This window comes from Oncorhynchus keta, chromosome 29 (genome assembly GCF_023373465.1).
Source record: "Oncorhynchus keta strain PuntledgeMale-10-30-2019 chromosome 29, Oket_V2, whole genome shotgun sequence".
In the NCBI taxonomy this organism is placed as follows: Eukaryota; Metazoa; Chordata; class Actinopteri; order Salmoniformes; family Salmonidae; genus Oncorhynchus; species Oncorhynchus keta.
Genome location: NC_068449.1, coordinates 19,489,144 through 19,505,358, shown reverse-complemented (window position 1 = coordinate 19,505,358; position 16,215 = coordinate 19,489,144). Strand labels below are relative to the sequence as shown.

The following is a 16,215-nucleotide window of genomic DNA, read 5'->3' as shown; positions in this document are numbered from 1 at the left end:
AGTGATGGTCAAATGTTTTTAAACAAATGAGAAGAGACTCATATGAAAAGTACTGTTAGCATTGCATTGTGAAAGGCTTTATATGACAGGTATTTCTAGAGGAAACACTGATTCGGTTTGGTGAAAAAGTTACTGTGTGATTTAGTGTGTTCTACTTAGTCAATGGAAAATGTGCTTTAATTTTTGAAAAACAGCCTTTTAGATGTTCTATTTTGAGTGTTGTGCTGACTTGTGAGTACCAAAGCGATTAAAAAAATGGTGTTAACCAATAATCAACACCAGATGGCAGTCAAACTCAGCCAATGCAGACATCAAGTTGAAGACATCTCTCTACCTTTACATGAACGTTTTCTGTTATTTGTGTTACGATAATTGTCTATAACATGGTGTAAGCTGCAAACATTGAAGTCGGTCAGTCAGAAGTCAATTACAAATCTCTCTCTAATGTGCAACATTTTCCAAAGATGCCTTTCTAACTTTGTAAAAAATATGTTTTATAGACACTTTGGAATGACCACTATATTCAGCTCTTATTTTCTTCTGGTGGAAATGTAAACTGATGTTTGTGTTCTTGTGCAGTACTCTATGAATGATCAACCTAGTGTTCTATAAGCACAACAGAAGAATCAGGCAGTAGTTTTCAGTTTGGATAGAAAAATTTAAATATTTTTAAATTTATTTATCTATCCAAATATATGATTCCAATCAAATCTTCAAGATTTTTATATTCAGTATTCATACCATTATTATACTGCGCTAGAAATTGTTGCACCATAAGACGTGGATGCTGATTTTTTTAAGGCAGCCCTCCGCACCTCTGATTCAGAGGGTTAAATGCAGAAGACACATTTCAGTTGAAGGCATTCAGTTGTACAACTGACCAGGAATCCCCCTTTTCCTTTCTCATACTGATCAAGATCACACCCTACTTAAAGGGTGTGGCAGAAAATGGTGCAATACCTCCCTTGGGAGCAATACTTGTTTTTTTATTGGGTTTTCTCTATGTAGTTGGTGAAAGGGTACCTTTCAATCTGTGTTCGATGGTATCTATTGGGGTGGGAGGAGGGGGTCAGGGTGTCAAATGGGTCATGGGGAATGGGAGGGTACAGAACGGAGGGACACTGAATTCCAGCAGTGCATTCTGATGTCTCTGCCACTGTGCCCTCCATCTCTTATGGGTGATTGAGTGTGGGTGTTAAATGTGCACTGCTTGACTTCTCTCCAAAGGTGAGTTTCCTCCCCCACCCCGTTCAGCACCCCCTCCCCATGTCTTCCTCCTCTTCACACACATATGCTACTCTGACCATACGGGACAATGGGAGACACTTGGAGTGAAGCTGGAATTGACTTGGGGAGCTACCCCCATGAGGCTATTGTTAGTGTTAAGCATTGTTACGCCAACAATACCCCTGCTGAGGAAAAATTCTACATTTACATTCCTTATGAAGGAAGAGGAGGAGTAAAGGCCCTTATTGGAATTGTATGGGTCCGTAAGGCTTTTGTTCTTAGTAGTGGGGATGCATTTCTCCAGAAGTAACAGATTGGAGGGTGGTCCTCTTTGAATAGCGTGATGAGCCTGAGTAGGGTTTGTGTTAGACTGTGGTCCTGGCTCAAGTGCAGAAGAGATTAGCTAGTCCACACAATCAGTTCAACATGCAGACTTCATAACTACATTTACATCTTACATTTTAGTGATTTAGCAGACGCTCTTATCCAAAGCAACTGACAGAGCATTCATATTAAGATGGCTAGGTGAGACAACCGCATAAGTAAGTACAACTTTTCCTCTATTAAAGCAGCTATCAACAAACTCAGTGCTAGTAAGAAAAGACAAGTGTGCCTATTAGTGCATAAAGGCAAGGGTGTTACGTGATACATTCAGGGACACAAGCTGACTCATAGTGAACCACATGACCTGACAGGAGAAGCTCGGGTCCCCGTGGATCTTAATTTGGACAGCAGGAGTGGACAGGAGCCACACTGTGACAGCGACCTGAGGATCCCACTGGCTTGGCGTGGTGACACCACAGGGTAGATGTGTGTTTGACCTCAGGCTTGTCTCTCACAACAGATGTCCATCACTAAACAATGTCATTAACTTGTCCTGGACAGACAAGGCCCATGGGGATCTCCCCACTAATGCAGAGATATATCATTAAGGAGAAGATGAGGTACGCCAAGGTCTGCTCTGATCAATATGATGGGTGGAGGAGGGAAGAGGACAGTGTTTTGTGATGGTGTTCTTGGCAGACGTTGGTGACCTTTGACCCAAACCCTGTGAAAAGCCAGAATCCGACTCAACATTTATCTCCCCTTCACTGACTGCACCCTAGATCAGAAGCCAAATGAACGCAGGCTAGTGTGTTGCTACCACAGCCATAGCAGCTCACAGAGCAGCATCTATTTTACCAAAATATTTAAGACTTGATAATTGGTTTAAAAAGAGGATTATGTTTCAGAAGTGGTTAAACATTAACTTCTAAATAACAAAACCCCTAATGTTTCAGAAGTGGTAACATTCACTTTTAGAATTCAATTCATGGGAAGCTTGAAACATCCTCCTGTGTCTTTCCCTCATCTCTTCACGGTGGTAACGAGCATTTCAATCTGAAATCCAAACAGAGGAGTCCTATAAAGTGAAAATAGGAAAAGTGACTTAAACATTCTTTCTGTTGTTTTTGATTGTGTTCCTAAGCTCCTGTTCATCCTCCAGTCTCAAGGACCCACATTTTAACAGTCTCAAATCACAAACAGATGTCAGCTGCACAAATGTGCAACTCCCCCACATCTGAATTCTCCAATATCCACTGTGTGAATGGTTTGCAAATAGATGGATGTTCCTTGCATATACTGCACAACTATTTACATTGTCTTTAGTCAAGTGATTGATCTGCCCAATGTCCTCCCATTGCTTGTCTTGTAGAATGCAAAAAAGGTGATCAACACCACATTCAAACTTTTCTTATCACTTTTCACACATTTTTGGGCAATCAACTGAATAATCTGGTATGGACACAAAGTACTGTATCTTGATAAATTATGATATTTTTTTAAAGAGGTTTTTTTTTTTTATTCAACAATCAGATACATTTAAAATGTCAGGACTTCCAGGTGAGTGTCGATTTTTAAAACTTCTATATTATACCAGAAAGCTCTGCAGTGTGTAGATCGGTGGGAGTGGTACTGGCATGGCAAATTGGGCGGGTGGGGTAGAGTGCAGGACCAAATTTGGTATCAGGGTTAGCCCACACCCGTCCTCAGCCCAGGATAACCAATATTGGTTATTGATCATGGGGATTATAAAACAAGAAGGACACCGGGAGCTGTGTAAAGACACACGCCGCCCTTCACTCGGAACTCTCCATCGGGCACTGACTCAAGCTGTTCCACGATATGATTTAGAACACATATGGCTCAAAAAAAGTAATTATGGATGCAAAGAAAAGTTGTAGGTTTTTCAAAAGCAAGTTAATGACTATTACAGTACTGAATAGCCTAAATATAATTTCCTTGATCGACAAGAAGGCATCATCTCATCCATAGGAATTTGCATCTCCAAGTCCTATGAATTGTAGTGGCTTTGCGTGTAGCTTTAACTGGGCGTACCCGTTTATGCTAATGAGCCTAGGGGTTCACCCGGATCTAGCGCCAGTGCAGATATCTACTCCCTACTTTATCGTCTTCACACTGGCGCGAAAAAACGCATTGTGTGGCTACTATTTATCAGACTGTGGGCGGAATCAATTGAACCACTTTTTCACACACCCTGCTAAAAGAAATAGCTACTGAACTTATACTTTAAGTACATTTCGTTCGGCGTGATCTCTTACGGTTTTTACCCATTTTCTCCGAGGAGTTCCAACTACTAGTATACCAGCTGATACGGAGAGACTCCAGTGCCAGGAATTGCAGTGTGATCCTTAGATAAAGCGGTGAGTGTTTTAGGCAACTAATCTAGCTAGCCTCATGAAGCGATGGCCTACAAACATCTCAGAAGATGGAACTTTATATCTGTATAACTTAGTGGCTGCTTCGTTCCGTTTTAACATCCAGACAAAGCGAACATAGCCGATTTCAGTGAAGTAGACTAGCCTATTTTGTTTTGTGTCAATGCGCTTTCGGCAATGAATATGGCACGAAGCGGCACACCTACAAAACATTGAGGTTTCTACCCATTGGCTAACCTAGGCTACCGGTAGTGGGCATTGGCCAATTTACGCAATTACCTGTAAGGAGTCTTGTTTTTCTCGATTGTTTTAGAAGGTTAAACCGGGGCATAAAACTAGATTACGTAATAGACTGCATGTGTCCAGACAAGGCCAGATTATCACCGCCCACAGGAACAAATCAATTATTAATTTAGTCTAATTTGTAGGAGCCCCCAGCCTAAGATTAGAATGCACTGTTACAAGGACCTGGATGGTACTGATGATTGCATAACCGTGTTTAAAGGCGCAGCATTGGATGCGCCAAGATGATTTATTGTGTATTTTAAAGACAATGTGTAGATTAGTATTAATGTAGCAGAAATCTTCAAAGAATAGGACTGATGCACTACTTTGCTTTTTTTTTTTAGGTTGTGTGAAGATTTTCTCCAATATCGGAGTCGAGTGTGATCATCTATGCTTGGAATAAACTCCAGAGTATCACGTTGTGACAGTTGGGAGATGGAGTACGACCTCTATCAGCACTATTTCTTAGATGACCTTGACAAAGAGGAGGACTTCTACAAGTCAACCGCACCAAGTGAGGACATATGGAAGAAGTTTGAGCTACTGCCCACCCCTCCCATGTCCCCCACCAGGACATTAGGTGGTAACATGCATGTTCCCCCGGGAGACAAGTTCGGCTGGCTGTCCAAGGTCTTGGGTCAGGATGAGGAGTACGAGGGACCTGACACCGAAGAGCTTTTTGGGAACATTAGTTCCATTATTATCCGGGACTGCATGTGGAGTAGTTTCTCAGCCAGTCAGCACTTGGAGAAAGTCAACGAGCGCCTGTCAGCTGCAGCCCAGGCTCGTCTCTCCCCACCAGCACCCCAGAACTTTGCGACTGTGAGCAAAGTGCAGTGCACCCTGCCGACCCCACCTGATGCGACACTGCCCAGCACCGTGGCAGAATGCGTTGACCCAGCGTCTGTGCTCACCTTCCCAGCCATCAGCTGTAGGAAACCGGCATCATCGGGCTCTGAGTCTCGCTCCGATTCCTCTGGTAAGAAACTGACCATGTAGTAAATAGATTAGCCTCTGCTAGATGTTGCATACTCAATGCGTCAAGCTGAGGCTGCCAGGGGAACGCCAGCACTAGGCTGGACGTTGACATTTGCTAAGTCAAAGTATTCAGCTTTACTTAAGCCCTTATCTCCAGCACAAACTATAATCTCTCTCACTTTCAGAGAATGTCTCTTTTCCTCAGCCAAGATTTGTAAACTTGCTGCAAATGCTTAGGTCACAGATGCAGGAGGCCCAGTAAAAAAAAAAACACCTCCCTACAAGCTTTGTGCACCATGCTTCCCTCCTAGAATTGTATGACAAAGTGTGGGAGGTGGGGTTCTTAGAAGTGTGTTATGTGGCGCCATGCCGCATGACAAACTTCGCCCAAACGATTTAGGACACGTACTGCCACATCCTTCAATAGATAATTTTCCAGTGTTCTCTCCACTAACAGCCTGTCAGAAGTCTGAGGCTTTAAGACTCCTCTTTATGGAAGTGAGGGAACTCCTCTGTCCATGTGTAATGATGTGTGGTTGTTTCTTTTGATGTAACAGATGATGACGATGAGATTGATGTGGTGACTGTGGAAAGCAAGCAGAGCCGAGCCCGACTGTTGGGAAGCCGTAAGCCTGTTACCGTCACTGTCCGCGCTGACCCCTGCCCACAGCGTTTCCACATGTCTGTCCACCAGCAGCAGCACAACTATGCAGCCCCTTCCCCTGAAAGCGACCCGGAGGAGGAGGATGAGGAACCACAGTGTAAACGGTTCTGTCCAGACTCCAGCCACCACCAGCAGCCAGACTCCCCAGCCTCCATCTCCCCCCAAGGGTCCTCTGCAGACAGCCCCCAGAGCTCTGACACTGAGGACACTGACCGCCGGAAGAACCACAACTTCCTGGAGCGGAAGAGGCGGAACGACCTTCGCTCCCGCTTCTTGGCACTGCGGGATGAGATCCCGGGCCTGGTCGAGTCGGCCAAGACTCCCAAGGTGGCCATCCTGACTCAGGCGACAGAGTACCTTCTCCAGCTGCACAGCAGAGAGAAGCACCAGGCCCAGGAGAGGAAACGCCTCAAAGCACGCCAGCAGCAGCTCCTCCAGAGGCTGGCCACCCTCAAACGGTCCTTGGGATAGAAACAAACTATGCAGTGGACTCTTAATAAATCAATAGCCTCATTCTAAAAAGCCATGGACTTTTCTCTTTAAGCAAACTGCCACTTTCAAAAGGCTAGGACATTTCCTCAAACGCAATGCCTCATGCAAAAAAAGATGCGTACGAAATGCCTCACTCATTATGCTCTGGATTAGGTGGATCTCAGCCTGTGAACCAATGGTGGGGAGGCTGGCGTTAAGGACAGTTCTGTGTTAGTCATGTTTTCTCATTTTGCACATTGAGTGATTACAAGGTGGTAGTTGACATGTGGTGGTGTTGATTCCTGGTGTGCATTGATGGTGATATTTGTAGATTTCACAGGAACAGGTGAGAGGATGCTGTGATTAAACCAGAATGAAACTTACTTCCAAATGTCATAAGTGTCTCGTAGCTTGTCAGTTCATTTTATAGCCTTGTCTTGTGTATCTAGGTTGTAAAAGTCTTTCTTTGATGAATGATCAATGCACACTTGGATTGAAGTTTAGTAGCGACACCTTGTGTACACAGAAAGTGAGTCACTCGTTGTTTGTTTTCTTCGTAGCTGGTTTATTTGATGCACCAATTGTTCTGTAAATAATAGCATATTGCTCTGTTAAGGAGACATTAATGTTGTTCTTCTCTAAAACAGCCTTCAGGGAGCTATTCTTTTTTTTTTTTTATAAATGTCAAAGTAGCACTGCTGTACTTTATAATTACATGTCACTTTGACGCTATTTTGACTGCTTGTTCCTCTGTTTGAGATTTGATTTCTGTATTCATAAAATTTTGATAACATTTGTGTATAATTGTGATATTTGTCCTTTTTGATGGTTCTGTCAGATTATATGGCAACATGGTTAACATAGGGAATAGAAGCAGTGTGTTCTTATTGAAAGAACAATCCAATGTATTAACTGTATAATGACTCATGAATGCATGAACATGTGTTCACTTCTGCAATACAGATCAAGTGTCTCAGAACATTCTGATTTGGCAGCTAGAGTGTTTCCGTTTTAAATGATCTTTATCAGTTTCCAAACATTTTCTCAGTCCGTGTCAAAAGTTTCCCATAGGATGATACTATGGGACCCTAAACCGTAGAGGCATGCCCTATGGAAAAAGTGCATGTATTGACTTTGAAGGTAGTATTTGTTTTCACTTCCATGCTTAACTTCCATCTTGCCAGATTGCAGCATGCAGAATCTGGATTGAGAGGGATTGTGTCCTTAATGTGTGATACCTTGGGATCCTCCCCTCTGCAGTGGCTGCTGAATGCAGGGCACTTGATGTGCGTAACCTAGTTGAGAGCACAATCTTTAGAACAGTCCCTGGTGTGTGGCGAGGGTCTCTGTGTGATCTCCTATCCTGAGATGGCTTCAGTCATCCTATTATAAACAAGTATGTAGTGACTGAGAAGCTTTGCTCTTAATCGACCTATGCATGCATGGTAGAGAGCGGTTTGAATCTTTACTGGAAAAGGTGCTGTGAATGGTCAAGTGGAGAAGCTGATGTAAGAAAGGAGCTCGGTCTCTGCTTTAGTTTCCAATTGGTCATAAATATTCTACACTTCTAGGCAGGGAATCAGAGTGCAGTTGATCTGTAGGTTACATTTTTAAAATTTAACTAGGCAAGTTGAGAACAAATTCTGATTTACACTGATGGCCTACCAAAAGGCCTCCTGCGGGGATGGGGGATTCAAAATAATATATAGGACAAACGCAACTATATAAAGCGAGACTTAGGACAACATAGCAAGGTAGCAACACCCCCCCAGCTTGTATGTTTTGTGACTAGTCTGTTGGCACCTGGTCCTTTGTTCTTCCACCCATAAAGTGTAGCTAGGTGTCGTGTGCCATCCTGCCATAATTCACAGCTGGTTCTGTTGTATTATGCTTGAGAAACACATAGAATGAGGCAACACTTAGCTAAGCATCTAAGGCCAATTAGCACTTAGCTGTCCTTAGCATAGCAAACTGGAACAGCGTGTTGCGTTGATTCTTGATTTAACTATGGCCCACAGAATTCTGAAGCAATATTTTACCCTATGGGAGCTTCTTCCTCAGTGAAGTAACCCAGGTTGCCATTGGTGATGTCAGTAACCTGTCTGAACCGGAGCACAGTGAATGTTGGAAATTTGAGGATTAGGATTTTTATTGCACTGTAGCCTGATAGACCAGTCAGCCACACCCTCAACCGTCTCACACCACACAGCCCTTTGTCCCACTGACGGTTGGTAGTTAACCTGCATTCATTGAGCCCTAGGGGCATCCTTTTTCTGTCCCCATTCTGTTGTGAATGTGTTCTACAGAGTGTACAAAATATTAGCAACACCTGCTCTTTCCATGACATAGTTTTCACCTGGTCAGTCTATGATTCCTTACTGATGTCACTTATTAAATCCACTTAAAGTCAGTGTAGATGAAGGGTAGGAGATGAGTTAAAGGATTCTTAAGCCTTGAGACATGGATTGTGTATATGTGCCATTCAGAATATTTAAGTGCCTTTGAACAGGCGCACCGGACCGAGTCTGTCCAGAACTGCAACACTGCTAGGTTTCATGCTCAAGAGTTTCCTGTGTGTATCAAGAATGGTCCACCACCCAAAGGACATCCAGCCAACTTGATAAAACTGTGAGAGGCATTGTAGTCAACATGGGCCAGCATTCCTGTGGAACGCTTTCGACACCATGTTGAGTACATGCCCCAACTAATTCAGGGTGTTCTGAAGGCAAAGCGGGGTGCAACTAAATATTAGGAAGGTGTTCCTAATGTTTTGTACACTGTATATGGACTTTCTCAAAGAAGTAGAACGTTCCAGAACATTTCAGATAGAAATGTGTTGAGTAGAGCTGCTGCAATTCTCTATTTCATACGGTTGTGAGTTAGCCCGGTCCAAGATCTTCAGCCAACTCACCTGGTTATAATTGTCACAACACATAAAGAATAAAGCACTGTGGCTCCCCCAGCGATGTGACCGAGGAAAGCCACTGTTTGGAACGTCAGCCAGGTCCAACCAGGCTGCAGCGCTACACCCACACCTGAGACCACTCAGCCTCGTTAGGCTGCAACGCACCTGGGACATTTAAGGTGCTGCAGTAGTTCAGCACAGAGAGCTTTACAGACATTTGTTTGAAGCCCCTGGACATTGAGTTCTCTACAGGAAGGAGTAACTGGACTACAAGTGAAGCTGGTAAACTTGGTAGCAGCCCAGCTAGTTTCATTAGTCTAACTTTAGGTTCAGTTAAGGACAGTGTTTTGTTTTCAGTTACAGTTTGAGAACAGTCTTTGTTAACCTTTTATTTGAAATAAATATGACTGGTTTAAGCTGTGCTTCTGTGTGTTTGGATGTCTGTCATTGTTTCTTGTTGTTGCCATCCTACCAGACCACACCTAGTGTGTTGGTTACTGGCCCAATGCTCTTGAATGCTAGGCTATCTCCCGCCCTACACTTCATGGGAAAGCAATATATTTTTCTAGAGAACCCACTTTTCTGTTTACAGTTGTGTTTTATTTAGTGGTTATGCAATTGTGATTAGGCATAAAGCAACTAATATGCAAAGTACTCCTCCCACAGTCTTTACTGAGTCACTGGGGGTGGTTTCCAACTGTTACTGCAGTACCTAATGATAGTAATAACGATGAGCGAAAATGCATGTGCAAACACTGTTAAAAGTCAAGTATACATCTCAAGAGTGTCTCCCTCCATAGCGTCGGGATCTTTCCCATGTAGTAAGTGGTGATGTAAGATGATCTGTTTGTCCCGTGAGCTGCTCTGTTGTGTTGGGGCCCCTGACGGTTAAACTCTACTGGCTTGTCCAACTGGCTTTTCTGGTCTGAAGCCACACCCACACAGCAACCTCTGAAATACTGCATGTGTGATCACTTCCACACATGTTTTTGAGGTGGCCTGGTGTGTGTTAAAGATCAAATATTTCATTCTCACACGTGTTCTACAGTTATCCCTGTTACAACCCGACTCTTAACTGCATGCGTATTGTTTTTTTTGCATGTGTCTAGTGGTGTGACGTCATTGTATCTGTGGGCATATCATGTACTGTATGTGTCATGGAGGCCTGTGCATCCTGAATCTGTGTTTATTCCCCAATAATTGATATTTTGAGCAATCACAGATCATCTTCCTCTCTGATCTGATTGGACAAAAGGCCGAGTAGATCAGATCTGAATTGTGCTGCCTGTTTAAACACAGCCTAAGTGAGCTCTAGTGGTGGTCAGACCACAGTGTATGTCTGATCAGGGTGATGATTCGGTCAGTTGGTGGTACAGGGAACTCTGATCTTCCTGATTTATAGATCCTCTCCTCAGAACACTTTGTTATTCCTCTCCCCTGTTGAAATCTCCCTACACAAGCAAGTATCCTCATTACACCGTCATACTACTCTCCTGGACTTTTTTCTCTCCATTTCTCTCTCCACAAATATGTAATCCACGTAAATTGCTACACGCTGGTTCTCCTTCACCTCTCCTTCCACGACACTGCTAATCAGCACCATCAACACATCCACTTTAGTCAACATAAACACTTTAACCTTGTGCCATCGATGCCTATTTAAATCAATAATAGAGGTCTTCCCAGCAAATCAGCTCACATACAATAGGTAATGACTAGGAGGGCTGACTTGATGATCTTAGTGGTTGATTGAATGGCTGGGGATAATTTACTGTGTGGATAATTTGATAATTGTGGTTAACAGGATGACCAGGGCAAGGGTCAGTGGCCTGATATCAGAGAGGAGACAATGGGAGAGCAGAGCGTCTGTGTATCTGCTCTTTTGTCAATGGGCCAATAGTATCCCAGCTCCGAGAGAGAACAGATACGTGGGTGTGCACTAGGCTGCAGGATAGTGTTCTAGGGTAGCAAACAGTCCTCTATGATGTGCTACTCTGTGTGTATATGTGCGTGCACACGTGTGTGTGTTACGGTTCATTTTCACACAATTGATTACTCAAATAGATAGATTCCCTCATCACTGAGCTGAACAATAATCAGTCTGGCTAACCCAGTGCATAAACGTTAGCCCAACCTCCTCACAGAACAGCACAGAGAACAGCTCTATGAGGAATGCTGCCAGGTTATCTACCAGCATAAATACAAATAATATAAAGTACTTCCGGAGCCAGAAAAGTTTGTGTGATGATTGCAACACACCTCAGTAAACATTGAGCAGTAAACATTGAGCAATATCTGAACAACTGCATCTCTGTTCTTGTCGATGAAAGTTTCGTAACATCCCTCAGCTGTCGTGAGACATTCCATACCTTTGCACTTTAACACAGAGAGATATTGGGCAATGTTTTTTCTGCCATGTTAAGTCATTATATTCCCCTGTATTCTTCTCACTGGCTTGGCTATGCAGAGTTTACATAGTGTCTTTACATAGTGATTCAGAGAGGAAGTCGACTAAAAGCACAATAGATCTTGTTGAAACGGTCCCTTATCAGGTCGGAGCCTATCTGACCCAGATGTTGTTAAACATGCGGCTTTCTTTGGTCTTTTGATTATATTGTCTTTACGGTGCTGCAATCACACATTTGACTGCCTCTCCCTTATGCTTTAACTTATGTCTACTTTGAATGTAAGATTGGAGGTCTTCTGGGACATTGTGTTTTGCAGTTTCTTTCCAATAAAATAGCGATAAAATAATAGAAGTTCAGCTGGAGAATGGAGAGAATATTGCTGGGTGGACCTACTTTCATTTCTGTAGTTTTTAATTTTAATTTATTTTTTGTAATTTTTTAAAAACCTTTATTTAACTAGGCAAGTCAGTTGAGAACAAATTCTTATTTTGAATGGCTGCCTAGGTATTACTTAACATCAACACTTTTTAGAACACACCTTTTCTCAAATTGTATTTTTAGGTGACTGCGATGGCAGTCAAGGGAGAGCGAAGAGGAGATTTTGCCTGTTTTACATGGACACACTTGAAAATAAAAAGGAGAGCCGCAAACTAGGAGCTCAGATGCAATAATTGAATAACATAATAACCAATGTTTCGACAGACAAGATGTCTTCATCAGGGTATAAAATGGATATGGACACACTCACATGCACACACACACACACACACACTGTCACTCTCTCTAGCTTTATTTATCACTTCGTCTCACCGTCTGTTCGTTTCTCCATCTCTATTCCCATCTCTATTCCCATCTCCATGTCTCCCAGTCCCTCTATCTTTCTCTCACCAACAGGTTCTTCCTAGACTCCAGCCCTTCCCTCAGGTCCATATTTCTGTGTTTCTAGTCCTCTGTGATATAGGCCAGAATCATCAGCCCCTTTCTGTTTCTCTCTCACTCTGTCTCATCCCAAGGCCAAAGTTACATAACAGGAATGATTCAGTCGGAACACGCTGTCTCTCTACACGCTGTCTCTCTACACGCTGTCTCTCTACATCTGGCCCTTGCTAATTTGTGACATACATGCATGTTCTGCATTTGAGCTTTGCAACTCTATCATCTTGTTCTATTTAAATACAAAATAAACAGTAATGGGTTCACAGAAGAGTAGGAATTTCACCCTTTATGCAGTGAAAGTACAATATCAAGCTCTGACTGTTCTTGGCAAATCTTAATAGAGGAAATAGTGTAGATGCCCATTGTAGAGTAGTGACTTGGTAGTGACTGGGGATGTTATTTTTGAAGCAGCAGTCCTGTGATGGTGGGGAGCTGGCCTCTCAGCTCGCCTGTCTAATATGGAGATAATCCTAATCCCGTTAGTCTAAACACCACGGCCATCTGGCCCCAGACAGACCCCATCGCTGAGAATAATGAACTCGTCATAAGGTCCCCTGACCTGGACAACGAGCGCAGCACTACCTAGCCCAGGCATAGTAGAATCTAGAACCACTCTGAACCAGGGAGCTGTAGCCTGAGACCAGTCTGACAATACGGGGTCAAAGATCAAATGTCCCGCCTAGTTCCATATTCAAAGGGCAAGGTATGGCGGTGGGATAAATGTAAATGAATGTAAGCACAGTAGCATTGTTGGAAGACGGAGGAGTAGGCCTACTGCAGGTTGTCCTATCAGTGATGTAGCAGTAGGTTTAGCATGTGATGTAACCATGGAGCTGGTGAATGGTTGATCAGGGATACAGGAGAGGAGGAACGGGCCTCAGCTCTTACAGCTGGTCTATTACCCTCACCCTGGCAACGTTGCATACAGAATGTAAGAGTGTGTGTAGTGTGTTCTTGTGCATGTGCAAGTGAACTGTGAAAGACTGATCTCTAGGGCTGTGGTTTGTATTTTGAAACAGAAAGGATTGCACACTGTACTCTCCCATACCACTAATTGGAACTACAATGTGCAAAATAGTGTAAACCTCTTCAACAAGTACCTATGTGTAATATAATGTGCATATGAGGTTTTTGACAACAGTTAAATATAGTTTATATTTTAACTCAACGTCTGGCATAAATCTGACCTAACTCATGTTCTTTTCTCTCATATTTTCTCAATTCTTAACCTGTTGCTAGTTTTGAAACCAATCTGAAGCCATTGCGTCCCAGCTGAGAGCCATTGCTGTGTCTGAATGCTTTGTCAGTAAGCAGATGTTCCTTTGTTCGGCTCCGCAGCGCTTCACAGTATAAAGTTGCATCAGTTGTAGTCGGGACACTTGCTGCATCTTTTGAATCTCGTCCCATTGAAGATCTCCCTCCCCCTGCATACCCTCAAGCTACTCAGAGGCGTATTAACCCCTCCCCCACCCCCTTTAATCCCCTGCAGACCCCATAGTTGTCACAGAGGCTCTGTTTGGTTCTCTCCCTGTTCTTTGTCCCTTATGAAGCGACAGCCAAACCCTCACTAATCAGTTTCTCTCTCCACCCCACCACCACCATGCAAACAATGACTAATTACCACACGGATGGAAATAGAGAAAGAAGGGGGGCTACAGTAGATAGACAGACTGGAGAGACAACAATATAAACATATGTTTCCCATGCCAATACTACCCTTTGAATTGCAATTTAATTGAGAGAACAAGTGGGTGAGCCCATGTGGAATACCAGATTTTGAACATAAAGCATTTAGATCATTGTGCTCCCAGTCTCTGTCTGTCCTGCCTCCATGGACAACAGTCACCAGTCTCTGTCTGTCCTGCCTCCATGGACAACAGTCACCAGTCTCTGTCTGTCCTGCCTCCATGGACAACAGTCACCAGTCTCTGTCTGTCCTGCCTCCATGGACAACAGTCACCAGTCTCTGTCTGTCCTGCCTCCATGGACAACAGTCACCAGTCTCTGTCTGTCCTGCCTCCATGGACAACAGTCACCAGTCTCTGTCTGTCCTGCCTCCATGGACAACAGTCACCAGTCTCTGTCTGTCCTGCCTCCATGGACAACAGTCACCAGTCTCTGTCTGTCCTGCCTCCATGGACAACAGTCACCAGTCTCTGTCTGTCCTGCCTCCATGGACAACAGTCACCAGTCTCTGTCTGTCCTGCCTCCATGGACAACAGTCACCAGTCTCTGTCTGTCCTGCCTCCATGGACAACAGTCACCAGTCTCTGTCTGTCCTGCCTCCATGGACAACAGTCACCAGTCTCTGTCTGTCCTGCCTCCATGGACAACAGTCACCAGTCTCGGTCTGTCCTGCCTCCATGGACAACAGTCACCAGTCTCTGTCTGTCCTGCCTCCATGGACAACAGTCACCAGTCTCTGTCTGTCCTGCCTCCATGGACAACAGTCACCAGTCTCTGTCTGTCCTGCCTCCATGGACAACAGTCACCAGTCTCTGTCTGTCCTGCCTCCATGGACAACAGTCACCAGTCTCTGTCTGTCCTGCCTCCATGGACAACAGTCACCAGTCTCTGTCTGTCCTGCCTCCATGGACAACAGTCACCAGTCTCTGTCTGTCCTGCCTCCATGGACAACAGTCACCAGTCTCTGTCTGTCCTGCCTCCATGGACAACAGTCACCAGTCTCTGTCTGTCCTGCCTCCATGGACAACAGTCACCAGTCTCTGTCTGTCCTGCCTCCATGGACAACAGTCACCAGTCTCTGTCTGTCCTGCCTCCATGGACAACAGTCACCAGTCTCTGTCTGTCCTGCCTCCATGGACAACAGTCACCAGTCTCTGTCTGTCCTGCCTCCATGGACAACAGTCACCAGTCTTTTCTTCTAACAGCAGCTGAATGTGTTTGGTGCTGTTGAGTCAGCCTGACCACTACAGCAGTAACATTACAGCACATCGCCTGGTTATGTAATAATCAATGCCCTCTTTTCACCTCTCTGTCTGTCAGAGAGTTGCAGACTGCATAGGTTGTGGTTCTAGCTCTGGGAAGTGGGAACAAAGAGGCAGCTCATGCTTCCTGATTTTGTATAGGGCCCCTTTCGAAGGCAGAACGTGTAGGGAATGGCTGGACTGTGGTCTCTGCTTTGAGGGCCTTCTCTCTCCTGACTGTGGTGGTGTCTTTGGACTAGTCTGTGTTCCATAGAATGGCCTCTCTGAAAGTGGATTTTCAACACTTTTTGAGTCTGAGTCCACTGTTAATACATGGCTATATAAACATGGAAAAGGTGCATGTTTATGTGTGTATGGAGGGGGCGGGGTCAATGGATGAATAGACAGACCTGGGCAGTTATTTTGGAGATTGATTACCGTTAAGATAGTAATTTGGCTCCTACCCTCAGAGATGTGTGTGTGTCTCTATTCTACCCTCTTTGTTCTTCCCCTACACTCATGCCTGCTTAGTCCCCGCCCATCTACTGCTATGACATAGCATTATCTCTCTATCCGTCTCGCGCCAAAACAGGGAGGGTGTGGGGCCTGGGCTGTAAAAGCTATCTCTTTCTCTTCCCCTTCCTCCTAGGTGCTTGCTTCTGGCATGTTGCCAGGGCAACTCGGTGGAAGCAGG

The 16,215-nt window shown here is 44.3% G+C and overlaps 1 protein-coding gene across 1 annotated transcript; it reads left to right on the top strand.

The window, feature by feature from the left end:
* Positions 1 to 3,653: 3,653 nt before the first annotated feature.
* LOC118362405 (protein L-Myc-1b-like) lies at positions 3,654 to 7,138 on the top strand. Its single transcript, XM_035742707.2, has 3 exons — positions 3,654 to 3,932; positions 4,577 to 5,211; positions 5,768 to 7,138. The coding sequence occupies exons 2-3, from the start codon at positions 4,623 to 4,625 to the stop codon at positions 6,343 to 6,345; spliced, it is 1,167 nt and encodes a 388-aa protein (XP_035598600.1). The 5' UTR covers positions 3,654 to 3,932; positions 4,577 to 4,622; the 3' UTR covers positions 6,346 to 7,138.
* Positions 7,139 to 16,215: the final 9,077 nt, after the last annotated feature.